Source organism: Ictidomys tridecemlineatus, chromosome 6 (genome assembly GCF_052094955.1).
Source record: "Ictidomys tridecemlineatus isolate mIctTri1 chromosome 6, mIctTri1.hap1, whole genome shotgun sequence".
NCBI classification, from domain to species: domain Eukaryota; kingdom Metazoa; phylum Chordata; class Mammalia; order Rodentia; family Sciuridae; genus Ictidomys; species Ictidomys tridecemlineatus.
This window is the reverse complement of record NC_135482.1, coordinates 155,171,293-155,197,810: the sequence shown is the minus strand read 5'-3', so window position 1 is coordinate 155,197,810 and position 26,518 is coordinate 155,171,293. Positions and strand designations below refer to the sequence as shown.

At 35.8% G+C, this 26,518-nt stretch overlaps 2 protein-coding genes and 1 non-coding gene across 9 annotated transcripts in view; 2 read left to right on the top strand and 1 right to left on the bottom strand.

Annotated features, from left to right (window-relative positions):
• Positions 1-1,093: 1,093 nt before the first annotated feature.
• Positions 1,094-23,876, bottom strand: Wbp4 (WW domain binding protein 4). 3 transcript variants are annotated; one of them, XM_078015822.1, is made up of 10 exons: positions 23,718-23,876; positions 22,686-22,758; positions 20,001-20,063; positions 19,765-19,915; positions 15,869-16,036; positions 13,923-13,969; positions 13,428-13,503; positions 10,408-10,598; positions 6,907-7,070; positions 1,094-1,609 (listed from the first exon to the last, which is right to left on the bottom strand). In XM_078015822.1, coding segments are annotated over exons 1-10 (1,143 nt in total). In that variant the 5' UTR covers positions 23,720-23,876; the 3' UTR covers positions 1,094-1,401. The 3 variants fall into 3 exon arrangements, with proteins under 3 accessions (XP_077871948.1, XP_077871949.1, XP_005336840.1); XM_078015823.1 differs by lacking the exon at positions 23,718-23,876 and adding an exon at positions 23,363-23,681; XM_005336783.5 differs by having other exon boundaries at positions 1,248-1,609; positions 19,792-19,915; positions 23,718-23,874.
• A 123-nt stretch (positions 23,877-23,999) lies between these two features.
• The window catches only part of Elf1 (E74 like ETS transcription factor 1), a 104,171-nt gene continuing 101,652 nt past the window's right edge, over positions 24,000-26,518 (top strand). Inside the window, exon 1 of one of the 5 annotated variants that reach the window (XM_040281452.2) lies at positions 24,000-24,496. The gene's annotated coding sequence lies outside the window, so the exon portion shown is untranslated. The remainder of the gene's footprint in view (positions 24,497-26,518) is intronic. The other 4 variants (XM_040281451.2, XM_005336785.5, XM_078015820.1 and 1 more) reach the window with 4 other exon arrangements.
• Positions 24,527-24,598, top strand: Trnae-uuc (transfer RNA glutamic acid (anticodon UUC)). Its single transcript has one exon. It is a non-coding gene; the product is annotated as a tRNA-Glu (tRNA).

Here is a 26,518-nt window from a genome sequence, read left to right as displayed (position 1 = left end):
AAACGTAAAGACGAATCTCCAAATACTATCTCACCAATGCTAATTTGACTCTTAATATTAGAAGAAAAAAAAACCCCAGTATTTAAATTACTTTCAAGAAGTTTTTAATAAACTATTGTTTCCTTACATGTATACTAGTAATTGTAAAAAAAAAATATTTGCTAACAAAAGTTAATACTGTACAATTTATGAAAAATAAAATTTAAAGAATTAGAAGCACTAAAGAGAGGTACCGACTTCAAATAGGTTAAATTAAGAAATTTAACCAGAAAATGGGGAATTTGTGGTATGTCTAAGTGAACGCTAAAAACTTTTATTACTTAAGTCAGAGACCTTACTATTTTAGTTCAAATCTTTATCTACACACTTTTTAAAAATTTTTTGGTACTGGGGAGTAAATCCAGGGGCACTCAACCACTGAGCCACATCCCAGCCCTTTTTTATATTTTATTTTTAGACAGGGTCTCTCTGAGTTACTTAAGGCCTCGCTAAGTTGCTGAGGCTGACTTTGAACTTGTGATTCTCCTGCCTCAGCCTCCTAAGCCACTGGGATTAAAAGCGTGCACCACCATATCTGGCTTTGCACAGCTTTAAATAAACCTTAAAAAATATTTTCCAGTACATTTATAAGGTTGCTAGATGGCATGACTGGGGAAAAAAAAAAAAAAAAAACTATTCTAGAATGTGAACTACCTTAGAATTGGGATGTATTTCTTTTATCTATTTTATATCCCAAGTTCTTGGAATGATGCCTGGAGCTCAAAGTTAAAATGCTTAAGTAATATTTGTTGCCTTGAACTGAACTGGGGGCAAATACATATTTTTATTTTTGGTCTAGTTTTTGCTCTACTTCAAGTTCTATATTTGAAGTACCCAAGAGGCTCCTGGTTTGAGCCTTTATCCTTAAATTGAGTATGGTATGCCAATATACATACATTTTTTACATCAGCCTTCTAAAGGATCCTTGGAACTGAATTGTTACTGGGCTCTGAATCTTCTCTTATATGGCTTGATTCTTATTTCTTAGGTAACAGTTAATATGAGTTTGCAAAAACAGTGCATTTTCAATGCAGAAGAAGTATGTCCATATGAATAAGAATAAAGGTCTTATCTTATATTTCCATGTTTTAAATAACAGATACATAGCATCTTAAATGATGGCATAATTAACAATTTTTAGACACCCAACATAATACACTGTATTACAATTGAACATGGTAGGTTTCCATTTTAGGAACAAAAATAAATTTCACATAAAAAAAGATTTATTATTTTAATTCACATAAAATACATTTAGAATAAGTCAATTTTAGCATCAGTGTACAACAACAAGCACGGAGAAACTTTAAGAAGAGTAAGTCTCCATTCTGTCCAAAACACACATATAAAATGCTTTTACAATTATTGATCATCACCTCGTTGCCTTAAATTTCTAGATTTTCCATTTTCGATTCTTCTCTTTTTGAAAACTGGGGCCACACCATCTGCTGCAACTCCAAGAGAAGTAACTGTTTTTTCTTTAAATACCACTTTGGGTTCCCCAATATCACCTTCTGAAGTTGACACATATTCATTTTCAGGGCTTGGAAGTTCCAAATCTACCTCTTCACTGAAACAGAAAGCAAAAATAAAACCATTATTTGACAGAATAAGAAAAATGTTTGCCACCAAAGGCCCCAGATCACCTAATGATGATTAATGGCGAAAAGTTAGAAGGTGGTCATTTTGAAGTAGTAAACTTTTAAAATACAGACTTTACAATTTTATTTAAGAGACTGAATTCTTATCAAGTGGAACATCAACTTTTTTCCCACAAAAAGTCTCAGTTATTAGTCTTTTATTTCTACTATAGAAAATGCCCTGGCTTATATAAGATATATAGTACCAGTAGATACATAAGGGAGAGGCATTTATGGAAACTGATTTTGCCATAATTGAAAAGGACTTTGAAGGATTATACAGAAGATGAAAATCATGGAATCTTGATATCCTAACACAGAAGACAGCGTGGCTGTTTGCCTAGGACCCCTTTTCTAAAAACCTAGTTCTTCAACCATCCACATGGTTTGTTATAAATAATCAGTTGATTGGTCCTGACTACAAGTACAGTATACTACAGAACATTACAGAATCTTTTTGAATTACTGGAACAGTTACAAAAAACAATGATATAAGTTCCTCCACAAAACCAGAATCATTTCCAAATTCAATATGCAAAAACTGTAAAGGTTATATTGAGACATACTGCAATAAAAGTGGGGGGAAAAAAGAACCAAAAAGGCTTCCCATCTACCTGAAAAACCACCAATTCAAAAATTACGCAGAAACACTATATTAAAAACTATTCCAAAAATGATGACATCAAGGACTGTTCATTCCAAGTTTATGGGGTTTATGGGCAGAATTACATTTAGAGACAAATCAATTGCTTTAACTTTTCATTAGGAAACAAGAACAGACCCTCTTTCATCTCTTGTCAATATTTTAAGTGTTCATCCAAAGAGAGTAAGAAAAACAGGAAACCTAAGAAAAGTCAGAGCAAGAAAATGATAAAAACAAGAAATGAAGAAACAAAGTATAATAATTAAATTTAAGAGCTGGTTTACTGAGGATAAACAAAAAATCCTTTGGCAAATTTTATTAAAAAATGAGAGCTGGGTACTGTGGCACACACCTGTAATCCCAGTGATTCAGCGGGCTGAGGCAGGAAGATCTCCAGTTCAAAGCCAGCCTCAGCAATTTATTGAGGCCCTGAGCAAATCAGTTAGACCCTGTCTCTAAATAAAATATAAAAAAAAGCTGGGGATGTTGCTCAGTGATTAAGCACCTCTGGGTTCAATCCTTGGTACCAAAAAATAAAAATTAAAAGAAGGAGAAAACAAAAATATTTAGCTACTTAAAAATTAGAACACAGGGAAAGCTAAAATATTCTGAATGTCTACTATGTGCCACATACTACACTAAGCACTTGGAGTAGAAACATTTATTTTGACTCTTCTAATGCCTCATTCCCATTTTTCTAGTACTACAACTCTCTTTATTATTATTGTTACTTGTATTTTGGGGAACTACTTTTCCGTCTTTCTAAGTCTATGAATTCTGAGTTCAGTTCATGTCGACTCAGTGGTTAGCTCAGGAATGGGTACTGTGTACATGATAAAAGTTAAGTAGGACAAATTCAGGAACTGCCAATAAAAAAACATTCTATTTTTGCTGGGATACTTTACATTAAGTATGACATAAACTTGAAGCTTTGCCATCAGGTGGGAAGAGCCTGCCTGGAAAGGGGTCAACTCAAAGGAAAGGAGAGCGGTAATAGAGACAGACACAGTGTCCTGATCATTTTATTCAAGCCCCTATCCCCAGCTACACTTGAAACTTCTTCCAGACATATGTAAAATTCTGTCATTTGCAAATGAAAAGAAAACTGGAGTACATTATATATACTTCTACAACAAAAACTATAAAACGAAAATTGTGAGCCCTCATCAATTCTGATCATTGCAGTTTAGAGGTAATGTGATTTTTTTAGGTTGTTTGATAAGACTTAAAAATTTTAACAAATGCTATTCAGTTCAATGATCTTAAACAAAAAGACAGGATAACAAATTTTCTTCTTCCACATTTAGATTATGCAGAAAGAGCTATGAAAACAAGTATTGAGAGTTTGTTTTTTTTTTTTTTTTAACTGAAAATTGAACCCAGGGGCACTTACCCACTGAGCAACATTCCCAGCCCTTTTTCTTTTTTATTTTATTTAGAGACAGGGTCTCTCTCTGAGTTCCTTAGGGCCTTGCTAAGTTGCTGAGACTGGCTTTGAACTCATGGTCCTCTTGCCTCAGCCTCCCAAGCTGCTGGGATTTACAGACATGTGCCACCTTGCCTGGACTAGAGATCTTACAAATGTGGATACAAATACAGGTCTAGGTCTAGAGCTATTGTAACAGTTGTACAATGTAAGAATAAGTTAGGAAATTTGCTAGGATTGCAAAAGCAAAACAAACAAGAATATAAGGACAAAGATAAAATTTCAAAATTGTAATGATAATTCAGAAAAAAAAGAACCATTCTGTATAATATAAAACTTGAAGAACATTTATCTCAGTAGATCATAATGTTATACCGACTCCTCCAAAACTGATGAGGGGATGTGCTGACAAATATATGAAAAAAATTTTCAACCTTATCAGTAAAGAAAAGTTAAAATAAGGTATGTTTTGCCAAATTAGAAATTATTTAAAATCCAGTGGGATAGGAACTTTCAGAAACTGCTAATGGAGTATCAGTATACTTTTTCTGGAAAATAAGTGGACTCTGTGTATTAAGATTTTAAAATGTTCACAGCCATGTGTGGTAGTGCATGCCTATAATTTCAGTGACTCCAGAGGCTGAGGCAGGACTGAAAATTTGAGGCTAGCCTAGACAATTTAGGAAGACCTTGTCTCAAAATAAAAAATAAAGAGAGTGAAGATGCAGTTAGGGGTAGAATATCCCTGGGTTCAATAGCAGTGCCACAGATTTAAAAATGTAACTGTTACATATATTCCACTTCTAGGTTGTCAGAGATGTGAACAGAGAAAGATATCCATATAATAATGAGTTCATTATAAAAATAAAAAATGGGCCAGGCATGGTGTTGCATGCGTGTAATTCCAGCAGCTCAGGAGGCCAAGGCAGGAAGATCACAAGTTGAAAGCCAGCCTCAGCAACTTACTGAGGTCTTAAGCAACTTAGCAAGACCCTGTCTCAAAATAAAAAATAAAGAGAGCTGGGGATGTGGCTCAATAGTTAAGTGCCTCTGGGTTCAATCCCTGGTACAAAAAAAGAAAGGATAAATAAATGCCAACAAAAAGAATGGCTGAGTAAAATCAAGGTTGAAATCGTGTTTATAAAACTTTAATATAACAGGAAAATATTAATAATGTAAAATGAGAAAACATACTGAGAAAAATACTTAAAAATGTTAGTATTATTTCTGGGTAACTGAATAATAAATTATTTTTATATACTTAATTTTCAAAATTTCCTACAACATTCAGCTGGATGTGGTGTGAATTCCTGTAATCCCAGTGACTTGGGAGACTGAGGCAGGAGGATCACAAGTTCAAGGTCAGCCTTAGTAACTTACCGAGATCCTGGGCAACTTGGTGAGAACCTGTCTCAAAATAAAAAATAGGGCTACGAATGCGGCTTAGTGGTAAAGCACCCCTGGATTAAATCCCTAATACCAAAAAACAATAACAAAAAAAACTACTGTAAATATGCATGCTTTAATTTGGGGTAGGAACCCCCTTTAATACTAGGTTGACCTATTTATGAAGTTGGCCATAATCCATTATATATTAAACTATCTGACTAGGCTAAGATTTAATAAGAATGATTTCAGCATATATTCATCACAAGTAAAACAAAAAAAAATCTCAACTTGGAAGTACCGATGTAGGACCATCTTCTATTTTAAGTCAAATAAGAGCTGAAGTAATGGAGCAGTCTATTATTTCTGTAACTTTAATATATAGAGAATCATTATGTTTATCATGGTAACTGAAACTATGTAGCATTCAGCACATATTTCCTAATATTTCATTTAGTAATACAATTTGAGAGGTTGAGGCAGGAGTATCACAAGTTTGAGACAGGTCTGGGCAACTTAGCAAGTCACTATCTCAAAATAAAAAGGGCTGGGAATGTAGCTCAATGGTAGAGTGTATCTGGTTTTAATCCTCCTGTACAGGGAGGAAAAAAAAAGTACTATAAATACAACTTGAACAATTTCATAATAACATTTTCACAGCAGTCCTAAGCTGTATTATATTATACCATACTTAAGGAATCAATTCTAAGATGAGTATATAGAACTGTCCAATACTCATATAACTATCTTATGAAAAACATCTTTTCATTAAAATATAACTTTAAGGGCTGGGGATGTGGCTCAAGCGGTAGTGCGCTCGCCTGGCGTGCGTGCGGCCCAGGTTCGATCCTCAGCACTACATACAAAGAAAGATGTTGTGTCCGCCGAAAACTAAAAAATATTAAAAAATTCTCTCTCTCTCTCTTTAAAAAAAAAAACAACTTTAACAATCATTTTGCTGTAAAAGTATACATAAAGAAACCATCTTACATTATCATCTGAAAGCACTGAGGCTTTGAAGAATACTCCTTTATGCATGAAGATACTTTTTGTTTTTTTTAAACCTGAAGTTTCCTTTAAGCATTGCAGAAAGACTAAATGTGAAATTGGTAGTGACATCTTTCTTTCATGGTATAAATATTCCTAAGAAAATAACTTATGTGAACAAATAAACTAATAATGTAAAACTTTACTATGATTTTGTTTAACTGATAATGAACTGGTCTGTTTATCGAATATCTGCTTTATAATTCTGAAGTGTAGTAAGCTACTTTCAAGAGAATAACAAAGCAAAAACTTTTTTCTTGCCTTTAGATATATCCTATGATATATGTAAAGCATCTTGCAAAGCATTTATTGAGTATGAACATATTTATTCCTCAAAAAAAATGATGGTGAATGTGAGAATGTGCACATGTACATGTGTGAGTTGGTCAACAGAAATGTCATGCATGTTTTGGTAAGAATTAAAACAATCCTTACCTTCCTTTTAAAAGTAACCAGTACCTTACATTTTAAAATAAAAACCACTCTAGAAATAAAGAAATGAGCTACTCTATACTTTTTAGGGTTTTTTTTTTGGGTGCCAGGGATTGAACTCAGGGTCTTATGCATGCAAGGCAAGTGCTCTACCATTGAGCTACACCCCCAGTTCCTGGGCTACACTTTTAATAAGAATAGTACCCTTGAAATTAATGGTTGCAATACATGTATATTGTACTGGAATATGCAATACTTGTAATAACAGTGGGATTAAGGTTTTAAGTACTTACTGAGATTTGACTTCTTGTTTAATTTCTTTCCATTCCCCGTATGGATTTGGCTTTTTAAGAGTTTTGGGTTTTTCTTCATTTGGACCTGATGAATTCTGTTTTGGGATACTTTTTTCCTTCTGCATTTCTGGGTCAGTTCCTTCATTACTCTTTTTATTTTTTTCCTGAAATGTAACAGTCAAGAAACAACACTTCAAGTAAAACTGTTATCACAAATCAAAAGTTAACTTCTTTTAAAAGTCATCTTACAGATTTACCCTTAATAATATATTAGATCTCACTTAATAGTTTAATTTGTACATAATACATGGAAGAACTTTAATGCCTGATGTATTATTTTTCATTACTGTGACCAAAATACATGACAAGAACTTAGAGAAGGGCTGGACATGGTGGTGAATGCCTGTAATCCCAGAGATTCGGGAGGCTGAGGCAGGAGGATTGCAAGTCCAAAGCCAGCCACAGTAATTTAGTGAGGCTCTAAGCAACTCAGTGAGACCCTGTCTCTAAGTAAAATATAAAAAAGGGCTGGGGATGTGGGTCAGTGGTTAAATGCCTCTGGATTCTATCCCTGGTTTAAAAAAAAGGAACTTAGAGAAGGAAAGATGGCTTATGGTTTCAGAGGGTCAGTCCATGGTTGGCTGGCTCCAAGGCAGAAATAACATGACAGGAGGGCATGGTGGAGGAAATCTGCTCAGCTCATACCAGTTGGGAAACAGAGACACAGAGAAAAGTGCCAAGGACAGATACAGTCCCCATGGCTATGCCCCTTGTGACCTACTTCCTCCAGTCACATCCCACCTGTGTATAGTTTTCACCACCTCTCAGTAAGTGTATTCAAATTATATTATTTTTCTATTTTTATTTTTTAATGTTTTTTATTGGTGCATTATAATTCTGTATAATGGTGAGATTTGTTTTTATATATTCATACATACACACAGTATTACAATATAATTTGGCTACTATCATTCCCTTGTACTTCCCCTTTTCCTCTGCTTCTCCCTCCCCATGGTTCCTTCCCTCTACTCTACTGATCTTCCTTTAATTTTCATGAAATCCCTGCCCCCTCTTTTCCTCTCCAGCTTCCACATGAGAGAAAACAGATAATCTTTGACTTCCTGAGTTTGCCTTGTTTTGCTTAATATGTTCCATCCATTTTCCTGCAAATAACATAACTTCATTCTTTTTTTGGCTGAATAAAACTCCACTAGACACACACACACACACACACACACATACACACACAGACACACACACGCCCCACATTTTTTTTATCCATTGATACACTGACAGATACCTAGACCAGTTCCAGTTTAGGCTCATTCTCATTCAAACTAATAATCCATTAAGTGGATTAATCCACTGATAAGGTTAGAGCCCTCATGGTCCATTCATTTCACCTCTGAACACTGCTGCACTGCCCAGCACAGCAGCTCTTGGGGGACATTCCAGATCTAAACCATAACATTCAAGAAGGTTTTTCATTATGTCTAACATATTAGGTCTCTCTTTTCTGCTTTCTTACCTAGCTTACATATCCAACAGTGATCTCCCTTTATATTGTTCTCCTTTTGAATTTGATGCTATGTAATCAGACTCTTCTATAGCTATGTCTATTTAGAGAACTCCTTCAACTTGTTAAGATTTAATTGAAAATCATCTTCACTCTGAGGATACTGCCAGAGCCTCACTGGCCTGTATAACTAGCAACTATGTATGAATTAGAAAGATACCTCATTGGGGTAGAAGCAATTCCCAGAGATGCCCCTGGATAGGGATGGTACTTTATGGCATCCCTTCATCGGGATAACACACCTCTATAACTTAGTTTAGCAAGTGGATCATGTACTGATTTAATCCTCTTTGCAAACTCTACAGCTATGAGTTACTGGCCTGGGACACTGTTTCCTTTGCAATTCTTTGAAAGGATGTCAACTCATCTCTTCATAAAGTTGGTATTATAGGACTAGGATGCAGTGTCCACTTTTCTGAGCAATTCTGACTGCTTGCAGGCCATGACTCTTTCTTTTTTTTAGTTGTAAATGGACACAATATCTTTATTTATTTATTTCTACCATGACTCTCTTAATAAATAATTTTTACTGAGGCATAAAAGGTCATGATAGCTGGTGTGTGGCGCATGCCTGTACTACCAGCAACTTGAGAGTCTGAGGCTGAAGGATACCAACTATGAGGCCAGCCTGGGCAACTTAGTAAGACCCCGTCTTAAAATTTAAAAAGTAAATAAAAAGGTGTTGGGAATGTAGCTCAGTGGTAAAGCACCCTGGATTTCATTTCTAGTATTCGAAAAAGGAGGACATGATACTTTATACTTTGATTCTTACACAATAAAGATCTCCTCTGAGGATCACACCCACCACTTTCTATACTATTCTCTCCATTATTCTTTACATGATCAAATGACTTCAGGTGACTATATTCACTGATGATGCTGGCAAACGGCACTAATCTCTCTCTATTCTATCTAACTCCTTTTATTAACCAAGAAAACTTTAAAATATTCTGACCTGTTTTATGAGTCTCAAAACCAATGATATTGGCCTTCACTGTGCTTTAGTCACCTAGTGACTAAATTAGTTATTCATCTACTCTGAGATTTACAGTATTACCAATATGCTAATAATATTCAAATAGTATTTCTAATCCAGACATACAGACTAGGCTATTTTGACAGCTCTCTGAATGTTACAGAGGCTTATTAAACTTAGAAGGTCTCAAATAAACTTAAGAATTTTGTTCTCCAATAGGTATTACTAAATAGTATAGACATTTATCCAGTTACCAAAATACAGTAGCCTCACCTTATTTTTGGGGATATATTCTAAAATCCCCAGTAGATACCTAAAAACATGGATAGTGCTTAACCCTATAGTCTGTGTTTTTCCCTATACATACATTCCTATGATAAAGTTTAATTAATAAATTAGGCATAGTAAGAGTTAAAAACAATACAGTAGGGGCTGGGATTGTGGCTTGGTGGTGGAGCGCTCGCCTAGTGTGTGCAAGGCCTTGGGTTCGATCCTCAGCATCACATTAAAATAAAGATATTGTGTCTGACAATAGCATACTATAATGAAGGAAATTTCATCACGTCACTCAGAATGTCATACAATTTAAAACTGATGTATTGTTATTTCTGGAATGTTACATTTACTATTTTCAGACCTTGGTCGACTATGGGTAAATGAAACCACATAAAGCAAAATCAAGGATTGGGAGGGAGAACTACCAATATATCTTAGCTCTATTTCTACATTTTTTTTTTTCCAGTTTTCGACAGACACAACATCTTTGTTTGTATGTGGTGCTGAGGATCGAATCCTGGCCACACGCATGTCAGGCGAGCGCGCTACCGCTTGAGCCACATCCCCAGCTATCTTAGCTCTATTTCTATCTTATATCCAAAGACTGAAAAAAAGACTGTGGAACTTTCTTATAAACTGATAAAATTCTGTGAAGATTAAATCAAGAACCTACCTTAAACTTTATTATTAGCTTTTTTTTTTCTGTGGAAACCTTTTCTTCTGCTTCCTTTTCCCCATCAGAATCACTGTGTGAATCTGATGATTTGGAGTCTTCTATGGTGCCAAGTGACTTTTCATCAATTTTACTAGAAAGCATATCTCCAGTATGTGGAATGAAATCATCAGGTTTTTCCCATTTGGATTCTGCTCAACACATTTTAGTACTAGTGTTATTTAGTAACCAATTCTACTTGGAAGTAATTCCATTAAAATAATTTCTATTATTTACAATTATTAAATGACAACCTCACATCTAATTCACATTACTATTTGATTATGAAGTTTTAAAATAGTTTCCAAACATCTTGCTTTTGTATCTTTCACAAACAAATTTCAAACAACTTGGTATTTACTAGATGTAAATTACATCTACAATTCCAAAGCAAAGAGAGGCTTAAAAAGTGGGTAATCTCCAAATCATGGCATTTGCAGGTAAACGGATGGCTTTGGAGAAGATAATGCTAAATGAATTTAGCTAATCCCAAAAAAACAAATGCTGAATGTTTTCTCTGATATAAGGAGGTTGACTCATAGTGGGGTACGGAGGGATAGCATTGGAGGATTAGATGAATTCTAGATAGGGAAGAGGGGTGGGAGGGAAAGAAAGGGGGTAGGGGATTAGCAAGGATGGGGGAATGTGATGGACATCCTTATACAAAGTACATGTATAAAGACTTGAATTGGGTGTCAACCTACTTTATATACAAACAGAATATAAAAGATTGTGGTATATATGTGTATTAAGAATTGTAATGCAAAAAAACACTAAAATACATGTATAAAGGCATAAATTGGCATGAACATACTTTATATACAGAGATATGAAAAATTGTGTTCTATATACGTAATAAGAATTGTAATGCATTCCATTGCTGTTGTGTATTTAAAAAAATAAAATCAATAAAAGATTAAAAAAAAAAGTGAGTGATCCTTTTATGGACTCACAATTTATCCAATAACAATTTCAGGAAACATACTAATAAGGATCATATGTGAGATTCCCTGAAATTTACTTATCATAAAGATTTCCTGGAATTTTCACACACAAAAAAAATCATTAAAATTTTTTTTTTGTAGTTATAGATGGACATCATGCCTTTATTTTATTTCATTTTTATGTGATGCCAAGGATTGAACACAGTGCCTCACACATGCTAGGCAAGCGCTCTGACACTGAGCTATAGCCTCAGTCCTAAAATCATTCTGATATGATTATGAAGATATGATTGGATGTAATCTGTCACTTTGATAGTGGGAGGGGGACTTCAATCGATTCAGCTCCACTGCCATCTAGTGGTTCACTAGGCTTTTAGTAAAATGAAAACATTTCTCATTGTCTTGAAAATATTCTCTATTTTTAGTTTAATAAGTGATTATTCAATTCACTGTCCAACTGAGGTAGTTTTAAAGCTGAAAGGCCTGCTATTAACAATCAATGCTCCAAGTATAAGCTGAAATCATTTAGGGCAAATCAGTATGAATAGCCTCGTAAATACTTTCCTTTATCTGTATTTCATACAAATAACAAAAAGAACTATCAAGAAATAATTTACTAAGCACTTCCTATGTTCCAGGCACTGTTTTGGGAACTTTACAGGTATCTAATCTTAATGACTCCATGGAGTATATACTATGACCATCTATTTTTACTGAAGAGTGACTATAGGCTCAACGACAGGTTCACTAACACATCACTGGTAAAGGAAGAAGTTGTGCTCTGAGCTTAGATCTGTCTAATTCTAAAGCCTATTATATCACTCTTTGTTTTATCTCTATAAAAAGTTAGTACTTTACTTGGATAGAAACACTGCTATAACTGGGCAGGCTTGCTTGCTATCTGTTTAAGGGTTAAAAGGGCTATTTTTTACTAAAAGATTTAATGCTATATAGAAGTCTTTGAATAGTAGAAATTAAAAAATGAAAAACCCCTCCAAAGTTACATCAATCTATAGCCAAACTGATAAGTTTAACTGTAGTAGGCCCAAATGTAATTAATTACTTGAAGTTTTATGAAATAAATTTGAAAAATTTAGATGACAGTAATTATGCATGTTTTATAAATATTTATACAACTGAAACATTAGACAAAGTGAAAATGTGACAATTTTAGCCACTGCTAAAATAACTTGTTTTATTTTTTAAAAAAGGAAAAAGAAAGTTCAAGTGCTGGGGGGAGGTGTGCAGGTGTGCACTACAGCACTATGGTAGAAGAAACATAAAATCCTGGGTATAATCTCTAATGCCCACACACATACAAAAACAAAAACAAAGAAAAGAAAATTGAACATTGGCGATCTCTAAGGTACTTTCCATAGAAATGATCATATTTCTAAAATCATAACAAAACCCAGTAATTTTAGAGTAAAAATTATTAAATTTGCAAATGACGTATCAATTGAGAATAACATTAATACACTGAACAATATATTACAAGTAGAAATCTTTTTGCTTTTCTACTGTACTAATGTTATTATTATTATTGTTATTTTTTGGTACTGAGGATTGAACCCAGGGCACTCAACCACTGAGCCACATTCTCAGTCCTTTTTTATATTTTATTTATAGAGACAGGGTCTCACTGAGTTGCCAAGAGTCTTGCTAATTTATTGAGGCTTTTATCCTCCTGCTTCAGCCTCCAGAGCCGCTGGGATATTACATACATGTATCACTGCACCCAGCTGTACTAATGTTTTTAAATTACGAAAAACAATACAGGCTTTCTATGGAAATGTTTATTACATACTAAAATCCCAAGTTCAGATGAACTTTAGCAGACTAACAAGCAGTTTTAGGTACAGTTTAGACAGTTAAGAAAATGAAAGAGGGCTGGGGTTCTACTTCAGTAGTAGAGTCCTTGCTTTGCATGTGTGAAGCACTGGGTTCAATTCTCAGCACCACATACAAATAAATGAATAAAATAAAGTCCCATTAAGAATTAAAAAACAATTAAAAAAAATCAAAGATAATTCTTACCTCCTGTTTCTGTATTATAATAATAGCTATAACCATCTTCACTTAAACCTTCTACCCAAATGGCCTTCACTGCTGTCTAACAGGATGGGGAGAAAAAAACAGAATAAATTGAAGATAATGATGATAATAGTTATATATTGCATTATTAAGGTAGATTTAGCCACTTTTCCCTTTTTACCCGACACCTGGAAGTTAGGTATAGTGATACCCCTGATGGCCAGGAATTCCTCTCAGATGGACAAGGACATGTGAATAACCAACTGCAAACAACTATTAATATTCACCCTGCATGGGGTTTCTGAATAGACAACAGTTTCATTTCCACCCAGCCTTCTAACATAAAGGATTACAGGAAGAAAGGAACAAAGTTGGAGGTGGGGATTGGGGTAGCAGGCTTATTTGGAAGTAAAATTTGCTTAATAAAACTCTGTAAAAGCCCCAGAAGTCAATCACTTTAAAGAATAAGCAAAAACACTATGAATGTGCTTCCATTACCTTTTTTAAGTTTCCTTGAAATCCTTCAGGTTTCTCCCACTGAGATGCTTAAAGCAAAATATATTGCATTTATAAAATCTTTTTGCTTAAAAAAAAAAAACTCCAAATAATTTAATTTGGCAAAAATTTACAAACTAGTCATCGTGTATAAAACACTATAGAAATACAGTTTAAAACATAATTGAAATGTAAAAAAAAGCCCCATACATGCCAGCAACATTATGCAAAAGAATATACGTGTTATGTAACCAAGAAGAAACGACAAATCAAAGGATCAGAATTTACTAGATCAGAAGTTACTAGAATGTTTTATCTTCACGAGATGGCTCTCTAACATTAATTCCCATGGAACTTGCACAGGATGTATTAGAACTACATAAGGCTTCTTTCAAAGATTTCATGGAATTTAGGATTGGGTTAGAAAGCGAATAGCTTTTTGTTATCTTAGGGCAAGGGAGACGATGGAATGAACAGTGACTTGAAAGAGGAAAAGATGAAGTAAAGAATTAAAGACAAATATACTGAGGGCAAAAGTATATAAAGTAGAAAGGCGAAGAAATGATGCCCTAGAAGGGAGAAAAGAATGAATAACATGTTTTTAAGTAAATCTGAGAAAGACTACTCATCTCTAGAATTTAATTATTTAGGGAAATCTTTATTGCTGTACACTATTTATTTCACTTAAGCCTCAGTATAAATTATTACCTATTATAAAAACTGTTATCACCATTTCTATGTAGTCCCAAACTGATTATGATTCTAATCATAATTATGACAACATCGTCACTTCAAATTTTTTTTCATTATTATCTTTCTGATCTCATTTCCAAACCTTCCTGATCATTCTGAACTTTTTTGCTGGCTTTTCTTCAATCCATTCCTTCAATATATATACTAATCATCCTTTTTTACTTTTTGTTCCATTGTTTGTAATTTCATATACTCCTAAAGGTAAATATGTTATCTACAACCCCAGACTCAATTTAGCTAACTCAGATTCTAATTATCAATTAGCCACTGAAAATTGCCACATGAATGTTTCACCTCTGCCAAAAGACTCTCTATGCCTTAAAACTTTTAAGTTTATATTGTTCCATTTGTTGAAATGCTGTGTACCCTCTTAATCTATTGAAATCTTTGGATTCATTCAAAATACTTATGGAGTATTTGCACTTCGCCAGGCAAGCACTGTGTTAAGTGGTAGGGATACAAATGGCAAGACACCATTCTTGATGTCCCAAGATTAGCTCAAAAGTAATTCCTGTGATAATCTCTCACATCCATATAATCACAATTAATTAGTCATTATTTTGAGATACCATAAAATCTTTACTATTACACTTGAAAGTTCCTCCTGGAATCAAAATTTATTTCTGTCACTAAATTTTCTTTCTGGATAATAAAATAAAGTTATTTTTCCTAGAATTTATATGAAGGAAAAATCCCAAATATATTTAGTTTTTAAAGAAAATAAAAAGATGTTTTTGATATTCCTACTGAAAAACACCATTATGTATTTCATTTGAAATTGCTATCTGACATTAATATGAATGGGGGAGTTTATTACATCAATCAAGACTAGTACACAAAAAAAGAAACCAGTTTCTGGCTCCCAGACTGCTTTTGGCAAGAAAATCTTAACATTTCCTTTCAAGGACCTTACAATTTGTAAAATGAATTAAAAAGTCTTATTTCTGTGTAGTTCATATTTTCAGAAAATTTTACTGAGAAAATATAAAGCTATTAAAACCTTAAGTATGACATTGAGTCACAATGAGAAAGGTAATTTTTTAAAGAGCACATAATTTTTTAAACCTTTTGGCTAAAATAAGTTATAGTCTTTCCTTGTTTAAAATGTTCCAATATTAAATAAAAATCCTAACACAAAATATACTATTTGTTCCAATGGAACTATTTTCTACTAGTTCTATGCTTAAATGACTTACCTCCTGTGATGAGATCATAATAGTAATGATAACCCTCAGAGGTTATGCCTTCTACCCATCTACCCTTTGAAGGATCTTTTTTTTTCTTCTTCTTTTCTTTCTGTTGATTTGATGCAGAGGTGGGTGGAATAGTGGGGGTTACTGGTGATATGGTTGGCTCTGAAATTTCTAAAAAAAAAAAAAAAAAGATGAGAGAAAGGCAAAGTTGTCAAGTAACCTCACCTTTTTTTTCTTTCACAAAATATTAATAATGTTATTTTAATCAAAAGTTTGACAAGATTTGGAAAAATACTCATGTAAGAACACACTGAAAAATAAAAAAAAAATTGGTAAGGGGAATTTAATACAACCTTATATTAAAACTTATTCTAAAACTATGGTTAAAAAAAGATCCAAGACTGGGAATGCAGCTCAGTCTTAAGTGCCTGGCGCATATTTAAGGTCCTGGGTTTGATCCCCAGCACTGGGGTGAAATGTTAAGAGGATCCAGCAGTGTCAAATGATACAGAAACAGGCAAAGATATGATTGAAACAGAATGGTTCAGATATAGAGCTAACTCCAAATTCCTGATATATTTTATTAGAAGGAAAAAGATCATATAATACAAGATGTTAGAATAACTGGTTAATTTTTAAACAACAACAATATAAAATAAAGTAAAAGCTATTCTCCACTCTTTTACATGAAAATAAATATCAGACCAAAAATACTTTACTAAAAGAACATGAAGTAAAAAACACACATGCTGAGGATGGTGGTGCATGTCTATAATCCCAGTGAGTCTGGAGGCTAGGGCCAGAGGATCACAAGTTCAAGGCCAGCCTCAGCAACATAGTGAGTCCTTAAGCAATTTAGTGAAAATCTATTTCAAAGTAAAAAATGAAAAGGGCTGGGGATGTGGCTTAGTGGTAAAGTGTCTCTGGTTCAATCCCCAGTACCCAAAATAAAACAAAACAAAACCACATACAGATAAAGTAAAATAATGTTAAATCCAACCACATAAACATTAAGACATTATGTATGGAAAATATAAAAACAAAAAATCAAATATATGTTTTTTTCATGAAAGACAAATGAAAAAATACAACGAATATAAGAATTAATGCATGGGCTGGGTTGTAGCTCAGTGGTGCAAGGCGCTGGGTTCGATCCTCAGCACCACATAAAAATAAATAAATAAAATAAAGGTATAAAAGAATCACATCATTCTTTAAAAAATAAAATAAATTAATGCCTAACAAAGATTCCTTACAAATCAAACATTCTAACAAGAATGCACAAAAGCAACTCAGAGAATAACATTTACCTTCACTAATACTCAAAGAAATGCAAATAAATATAATTAATTTTTGTAGGAGATCAGTAAGTACTGTAAAGAATGATCAAATCCAGTACTAGTCTGATCTATCAGGTACTTACACAGATGTGAAAAAATATGTAGCTTTTTTTTTTTTATTGGTTGTTCAAAACATTACAAAGCTCATGACATATCATCTTTCATACATTTGACTCAAGCAGGTTATGAACTCCCATTTTTACCCCAAATACAAATTGCAGAATCACATCGGTTACACATTCACATTTTTACATAATAGCATATTAGTGACTGTTGTACTCTGCTACCTTTCCTATCCCCTACTATCCCCCCTCCCCTCCCCTCCCATCTTCCCTCTCTACCTCATCTGCTGTTGTTCAATTCTCTCCCTTGTTCCCCCCCCCCCTTTCCCCTCACAACCTCTCATATGTAATTTTGTGTAACATTGAAGGTCTCCTACCATTTCCATACGATTTCCCTTCTCACTCCCTTTCTCTCCCCACACTCGTCTCTGTTTAATGTTAATCTTTTCCTTATGCTCTTCCTTTATGACTTTACTTTTTCCCAAAAGATTGGACAATATTTCCAACACCGTTAATAAATGTTTTATTTTTAGTGAAAGTATAAATCAGCCCAACATTTCTGGATATTAGCTACAATATATATGATATACTCACACTTTGATATTGCAATCTCATTTTGAGAAACTGTCTCACTTTGAGAAATTGAACCCTCAAAGAAAAAGAAATGTGCAAAAATGCATGCATAATGATCCATACTATAGCATTCTTTGTAAAAGTGAAAAACTGTAAGCAATCTAAATGTTAAACATGAAGAAATTAAATAAATTATGATACACTGTATAGATAGCTACCTTTTATTAAACACTATTATGGATGGTTACTATAATAAGAAATTTGTACACTAGTGTTACTTAAATTTAGTAAAAGTCCAAGGTCATATAACTAGAGAGAAGCAATTGCTTGATTCTAAAGTTTGTGTTCCTAACCATTCTGTAATCACTAAAAATGATTTATAACTGTAAATGTTTAAAAGAAAAGATGTATTTAAAAGATGTATTGTTATTGGAGGAGAGGAAAACTTCTAAACAGACCATAGCATAAAATGTACAATTAGAAAAAGTTCTAAGGATGTCAGAGAAATCTTAATAGCGTTTAGTAAATTTTTAAAAAGTTGTCTTTTTTTTTAAACTACATTGTTATACTTTTAAAGAAATAAATATTCTATTCAGGAAAACAAGGCTATGAAAAATATTCAAGAGAAAAAATCCAGGGGTTGGGGATGTGGCTCAAGCGGTAGCTTGCTCGCCTGGCATGCATGCGGCCCGTGTTCGATCCTCAGCACCACATACCAACAAAGATGTTGTGTCCGCCAACTAAAAAATAAATATTAAAAATTCTCTCTCTCTCTCCTCTCTCACCCTCTCTTTAAAAAAAAAAAAGAAAAAGAAAAAATCCATTAATTTATAGAATGCTGATTTATTTGGTTAAAGGGCAACATAATGGAATTTCTCAATTCATGTAACTGATAAAGAGTTACATTTTTCAACTACTATTCTCTAATTCTCCAGGACTGCCGACATCTTTTTTCCTATCAAATGCTTTATCTTTAAGGAACCATGGCACCCTCACCTTAACTATCATTGTTCACAATAATACTTTGAAAGTCTAACTACAACTATTCTTCTTTAATGAAAGCAACGCCCATTAACAGGTATTTTGCTCAAAACCTTAAATGAAACCTGTTTTTAGTAGAGATTAAAGGATACTACTGAATGTTGACTATCCCAACCACTATGCAAGATCAATAACTGAGATTTACTATATGCTTGGATTAATGGACAATGGATTTGTCATGGAAGAAATATTCACAGAAACTTCCTAAATTAGAGCAATGACAAGATAGGCACATTCTAGTTAAATAATGTTTTTAACCTGGAACTTGGCTATATTTAAAGCTTCAAAATAATATGCCCTCTGGTAGTAAAGTCAGTTAATTTGTCCAAAAAGGCTATTTCACCATATATTCAACCATATAAACAAATATGATTCATAGTTTTTATCCTACGGATAAAATGAACTGTAGTTTTAATACAAGGTTTATTTTTTATTTTATTTTAAATATGTTTTTGAGTTGTAGATGGACAGAATTAATGCCTTTATTTTTTTATTTTTATGTGGTGCTGAGGATCGAACCCAGTGCCTCATGCATGATAAGCAAGTGCTCTGCCACTGAGCTACAGCCTCAGGCCAAGGTTTATTTTTTAATGAATAGTGCTTTTAGTTGAATAACGAGAATACCTAAAAAAAACTGATGGTGTCTATGAAATGAACCACTCAATTAGAACAGAGCTAGGACTAGGTAACCACAAATGTAGATTGGCTGATGTGAAGGAGGACACTAATAGATGAGGCAAAAAAAGTAAAACAGAAGTGCAAAAGCCAAGTCCTACTATCTAAATAGGGCTATGATGCATAATAAAATCACTGAGAGTATACCCTGGGTACATAACCTCTTTACAGAAACAATAAAAGCTCTCAGCATGACCTCTGATGTTACCTTTAAAACATGCAGGCTGTTTTTTACCTGACTCTAAGCCAAGTCTTTTCAAATCCTCTTGGTATGCTTTCAGGGCAGCTGCCTCCATTGCAGCAAACTCCTTTGATGCCTTTTCTTCTTCCTTTGCTTTATCCAGGCTTTTCTGTTTAATCTATGTAAGATACACACAAAAGTGAAAGTGAGATAAAGAACTGACATTTGCACAAAAAAATTAGCAGAGAATCAGTCCAAATTACCTCACTGATCCTCTTTGCCACATTTTCCTTATGATTTTTTCCCCTTTCATGAAATTCAACACTCTGGAAAATAAGAAAGAGAAAATATAAAGGTAAATTATGTGAACAGTATAAAATTCACAATAAAGCATTATAGTAAGTGTGAGGATGGAAATAAGAACATTAAAATTAAAATGACTGGCAAAAAAGATCAAAACTCATTAATTTTCAGGTAAATTAGCCCTTTTGGGATTAAAAAAAGCCCCTAAGAAACTGAACCTAGAAATCCTTTGGTTCTTAAAATAAAACAGAATGATCATATTAATGGGAGAAAAATACAAGGTACCAGTGATGACTGATCTTGTAAATATGATTGTAATAAAGACTCAAAAAGGCCACGAAGCCAAAAGGGTTAAAAAAAAATTTTTAAAGAAACACCTTCAAACATCAAATGTCAAAACCATCAAGCCTCTAGAATTTTATTGTTGTATTTGTTATATTAAATAAGAGACATAAAGAACAATGTTCCTTAAAGCCACTATTAATCCTCCAAATTTTAAGAAAAATAGACATTTAAAATTATAAATACATATTTTTATACAATATGATGATGTAAAACGTACAACTTCCATTAAGGACAATTTGGCAATATCCGTCATAATTATACATACATTTCTCTTTTGACCCAGCAATCCCATTTCTGGGAATTTATTCCATAGATAAGCTTGCACATGTACAAATGGTTTGGTTTTTTGGGGGGAGTAGTGGAAATTGAATCCAGGAGCACTCTACCACTGAGCTACATACTTATTTCTTTCCTTTTTTTTTTTTTTTTAAATCTTAAGATAGGGTTTCTCTAAATTACTGAGGCTGGCCTAGAACTAGCAATCCTCCTGCCTTAGCCTCCCGAGTTACTGGAATTACAGTTGCAATGATGCTCAGTTCAAAATGAGGTTATATATGAGGTTATTTACTGCAGCACTGTAACTAAATCGTGGTACAATCCCACAGGCTACTATAATAGAAAACAAATTCTCTAACTGGAGAGACCTCCAGAGTATATTGTCAATTTTTAAAAATATGGTCCAAAACACTACATCTACAGTGTTACCTTTTATGCGTACTTGAATAAGAACCCATAACTATATACACATGGAAACAACAAAAGAATAGGTAAGAAAGTGAAAAAAAAAAAAGTGAAACTATGTGCAATGACAGTTGGGGACATGGATCAGAGAGTAAGCACTATTATCTATTTAAACAACCAAAAATTTGCCCTCAGTTACAAGTATCTGGTAGTAGGCAGGAAGAAAGTCCTGGTAAACTCAGCAAAATCAAGTTCTGTCTATCAAATCTTATGCATTAACACTGAGTTATTCTAAAATACTGTGAATTCCTCTTTGAAGTGTGACTTTGTAAATAATCATCTCTATTTCTTATACTGGGTTTCCTAAAGTTGATTATACCACATAAATAATAATATTGAAAGACCATTAAAATTAAATTAACTTTGTTTCTAATTAAAGGCTAAATCAGTGTGTGTCAGCAATTCAAGAAGATGAAGACAGACTGTATTGGAAGGGATTAGTTACACAAGCTAACTCATAATATTCATTTTACTGCCTCTAAGGAAAAAACTTTCTGTGATTTGCATGAAATCAAATTTTAGAAATTTGATTTAAAAAATTCATGACGTTTATTTATAAGAACAGTCTAACTCAAAAAAAAGTTAAGAACTTTGGCAAAGTATTCAAATACACTGAAAGAGAAAAACAATAACAAAAACCTCAACCAACCAAAAATACTAATACCTTATAAACAATGTAAATATATACTAAAGAAATACAGCATTGTTAAAGATTGGACTATTCTTTTGTGTGTCCAACTCTGTCAATTAAAAAGCATTTGAATGTATATTTGATACTCTGGTTTTTATGTAGAAGGTACATAATATGCAGAAAGGGGGCAAAATCGGTGATGTGTTTTTTATGTCTTAAAAGTTGGATCAAAGCTGAGGCACTGTGCCACATGCCTGTAATCCCAGTGGCTCAGTAGGTTCAGGCAGAAGGATGATAAGTTCAAAGCCAGCCTCAGCAACTTAGAGAAGGACTTAGACAACTTAGCCAGACCCTGTCTCAAAATACAAAATAAAAAGGGCAGGGGATGTGGCTCAGAGGATAAGTGTCTCTGGGTTCAATCCCTAATATCCAAAACAAACAAAATTTGCTCCTAGACTATAAGATGATAATAATGCACTTAACAGTTATAATTTTTATATTTTATGATGGAATAATAATGATCTTTCAAATTTAAAACTCTGCATCATATATATTTAATTACATGTAGAGCAAGAAATATACAAGAAAAAGCACAATAATGATCTTTTTATATTTTGAGTTTTCCACGTTCACTCTGTATGCATTATAAGCACCACCATTACAACATAGATGTTTCATAAACATGGATGAAATTACCCACTCATGTCCATTTCTTGAAAGTCCACAGAATAATTTGACTTCATAATCAAATTTAATTGATAAAAAGGAAGGCTTATAGCTTTCATAAGCAGAATAATATGACAACAGAAATCTTTTGATGTTATGAATAATCAGAGCAATGTAAAAGAAATGGACTTTGATCTAAAAGCAGCACTTCACATGAATATTATTCACATGAATACTATTAGAGTTAGTGGTATCCTCATACAGGCCTATTGTCTGCTATCCAACACTTGCAGTAATCACAGAATTTCTTTGGCTGTGACTTCCAGTAGTCGGCCCTGAAAAAAGGAAAACAAGTGTGAGCTCATCCAAAAATTAAAAAGGTAAAAATTCACTTTTTTAAACCTCTTTTTTTGGAGTTTGAAAGATAAGTGTTGACTATTGAACGTTTTGTTAACAAAGCTCCCTATTTTATTACTTATATGGCTGAAGCAATTAACTGAGATTCTGTTGTCAATAGAGTAGAAAAAGTCGGCACAGGACTTTCCAAACTACTTCGAAAAATAATTTAAAAATTTTCCTTTTTTGTTACTAGCGTCAGTATGAGGAAATAAGGAACATCTCAAGAGAAAAATATTTATTCTTTACGTTCCATTCCAACTTTTTGGGAGGATGCTATAACGGAGGCCTACAGAAATTCAAGTATGCCTTAAATGTCATATTCACCAAAACAAGTAATAAGTCTACTCTGGGGAAAGATGTGGTTCCTTCGAGAGTATCAGTTAATACAATTTGTTCTTCAGCTTCGGGATGAGTTGGAAAAGCAACGGGATCTCACAGAATGCGATCAAAAGAAAGTCATTATGCTGTCTAAGGTTGGCTGCTTCTAGTGAGCGAGGACTGCAACGGTGGCCGCAGCCCAACACCAAAGTTTCACAATACCCCAGGATTCAAGCGCTAAGGAACCAGAAAGGGCGCCGGCGACCCCCGAGACAACGTAGAAAGGAGTCCTAAGCTGCAACCATTTCTGCAGTGCAACCTGCCACTTCAACGGGCCGCAGGCTCCCAGCTTAGACTTAGTGCAGCGGCACTCAGGTGGCTCCTAAGGGTAGCACTTCTACCCCGCCCAAAGAACCGGCCTTGCAGGTCCGCTGCTGGACCCGAGCGAGTTAAGGGCGCGTCCGTCACGCCCCCGGCCCGAAGGGCGGGAGTGGGTGGCGGCAGCGGAGGGACCCGGAGGGAAAGAGATGTCCAGAGAAACAACACCTCGTTGTTCAGAGCCTGAGACCCGACTCACATGACTGCGCCTGCCGCTCCTCGCGTCGCCGGGGATCCGACTCACACACACTCAAAGCGGAGAGAGTCGGTCCAGCCAGCTGCGAGGCCCATAGGAACCTCACTCTCAGCTCTGACACCTCCCACCTTCCCTGAGACCAGCGTTCCACAGTTCCCAACTACGGGTGCCCAGAAGACTCAGTCCGCGTTCGAAATCTCCTCCTCCTCCCCTCCCCCTACAGGGGCGGTACTCTAAAATCTTGAGAGGTGGGGTCGATATAAAGGAGTTGAGGTCACGAAGAAGGAGCGAAAGCGCGACGGGACTTGAGCCGAAACACAGAAACTTCAAGCCCCCGCGCCAGCCCGTCTGCTCTCTGTCCTCCCCTGGGATCCAGAACTTCCACTCTCCTTCTAGGCTCGCTGGCTCGTGGCCAAGGAGCTTGCACGCCGCCTCCGCCCTGAACGCAAACAGCTGTTCCCAGAGACGTCGTCGCTCTCAACTTTGCCAACTAGTCCGCACGCACTTTGACCAACGGAGCAACCCGGACCTGTAGGCTGGGGGCCGTTGGCGGAGTTAAAAAAAGAAAGGTGAAAGAGTTGGTTCTGGGACCCCCTCGAGTCTCGGCTTCGCCTTAGAACTTTCCTGTCGCGCGGCGCGGCGCGGCCCCGCCCCTCCCCCGCTCGGGCTGCGCGCTCTGGCCCGGCTCGTTCCCGCGCGCGTGGGCAGCGGGCGGCAGCCGCTCGAGTAGAGGCGGCAGTGCACGGCGTAGTGAAGGCGGTAGCAGCGCTTACGCTTGTCAGGTGGGTCGCGACGGTATCTCTAGCAGCTCTTCCCATATGGTCTAGCGGTTAGGATTCCTGGTTTTCACCCAGGCGGCCCGGGTTCGACTCCCGGTATGGGAACAGTGTGCCCTTTATTTTTGGAAGGCGGGTTTGGGGGGCTGTTTTATTTCCAGTGATTCAGATTGACACCCGTCCCGTGTGCGGGTCAGTTTGTAGAAGAAGAGAAGGACTGATGTAGTCATTCGTCGCGTCCAAAGCTGGGGTGCTCCTTTGAGACCAGGAGTGCCCCAGCCGTGCGGGCTGGAGGGGGAACGTAGAGGCTCCAGGTCCCGCTCTGGGTCCCTCTAGCTCAAGGTGTCTGAGGGTCGGGGAGTTTCACTTTCTCCGGCGCTGCTCCCCCGCCCCTCCAGTCCTGGCCCGTAGTTTTCCAGACGCTCGGGAGGTGATGATTAACTCGGGTCTCGCCTTATCTCCTCCCCAGGCCCCCCTCGCGCCCACACCCTGCTTGGCCACCCCCTCCTGACTCCTCGGGGGAGAGACGCGGGACGGTTTTGCCCTGCTCTGGTGCTGGCTCTGGGCGTCCGGGGTTGGTGATCTCGTCCTTATGCTGGCTGTTTAGGAGACCCCCCCTGTCCGGAACGCCCAGCGCCTCGGGCAGCGGCCCCAGGGGCGCGCTTTCCCGGCGGCGCAGCTGCCCGTCACCCCCACTCGCCGGGTGTGCGTGCGAGGTTAGCCCACTTGACGCTCCTGGCGCTGGTTGCGCTCTGAAAGTACCCAAGCCTAAGGAGAGGGCCTTTGGGAAGAGGATTCCCTCCCCTCCCTTAAAACACAAAGAGCTACGCAGAAGGAAAATACCACTGTGATGAGACGTCTTTGAAGCACAAAATTGACTTTCCGAAGGACCAATGTTTTAAGTGCCACTGATTAAAAAGTCCTGGGGGGAGGTGGATCTTGGATGAGAGAAAATTGTCCGGAGACTGGGGAGGGGATGTTATAACAAAGTTTCACTGTATTTTTAAATATAGAAGCCCTGTGTTTATTACAAAGAAGGGGCAGCTGTGTCAGCAGCATGTGAGCTGTAAATGAAACAAAAGCGTTATCTTAAATGCAAGTTGAAATTAGAAAATAGGAGCAGCTATAATGTTTAGTCTATTGGGTTTCTGGGAACAAGTAAGGAAAAAGTGACTCTTGTGGATGAGCATGTTTTGGTGGTTATATGTGTGTTCCAAACTGTTAACTGCATAGTAAATTTGAAAATGATCTGTTAATGTGATCTGCATGATTAAGGATTAATTAGTCTTTCACTTGTAAATAAAAGAAAAAGATGAAAGAAACTGCCACAACTACAAATTTTGAATCATCTTCATTAATTCAAATATTTGTTTACTTCATGACAAGTCCATGAGATGCTTTTGAAGTTACTGATGTTCAGGTGCTTTATGTTTGTGGGTAGTATTCTATTAATACTGAATGGAATCACATTTTGTCCTATGATTAACTGTGTGAACTTGTGGAAATCTTTCACCTTCTCTGAACTCTAGCTTTACCGTCATAAATTCTTGAATACACCTTACAAACTTCAGATAGCATTGCAAGAATAATTCTTGTGTAGGTAATGAAAGTGGAGAAGTTTCATTTAAATAAGGAGTGTTATTGTGTTGTTATTAATAACCAGATACTGAAGAGTTAGGTCCAAATTTGGAAGGAAGGAAATTTACCTCTACTTTAGTTTGTCTCCATAGAGGGCTTAATTTTTGAAATGACTTGGTATTATGTGAATCCAATGGTGCTAAACTGCATTATTTTAAATTTGACCACTCTTAATTGTAACTAGTCACACTGTGTATTTGGGGTGAGCCAAGGGGAGTGGTTGATGGCAACCCTATCCAAGACACAGATTTCTTTACTATAGTTGTGCACCAGATGGAATATAAGGCAACACAGTGAGTTGTAGAAATTGCTACTGGAACACAGAGATGAAGAATCAATTATACTTGGGTAAAAGAACTGGAGAAGAGACTTGGAGGGAAGAGTGTGCGT

Bases quoted from the DNA above. Each gene is read 5' to 3' on its own strand.
- Wbp4 (XM_078015822.1), bottom strand. The intron at 16,037-19,764 runs GTAACATCAGAG...TTTTTTTTTTAG, and splicing joins ACAGCCTGCATGTTTTAAAG to AAATTTCAGAGCCAACCATA. The intron at 1,610-6,906 runs GTAAGTACTTAA...TTTCTGTTTCAG, and splicing joins AAACAAGAAGTCAAATCTCA to TGAAGAGGTAGATTTGGAAC.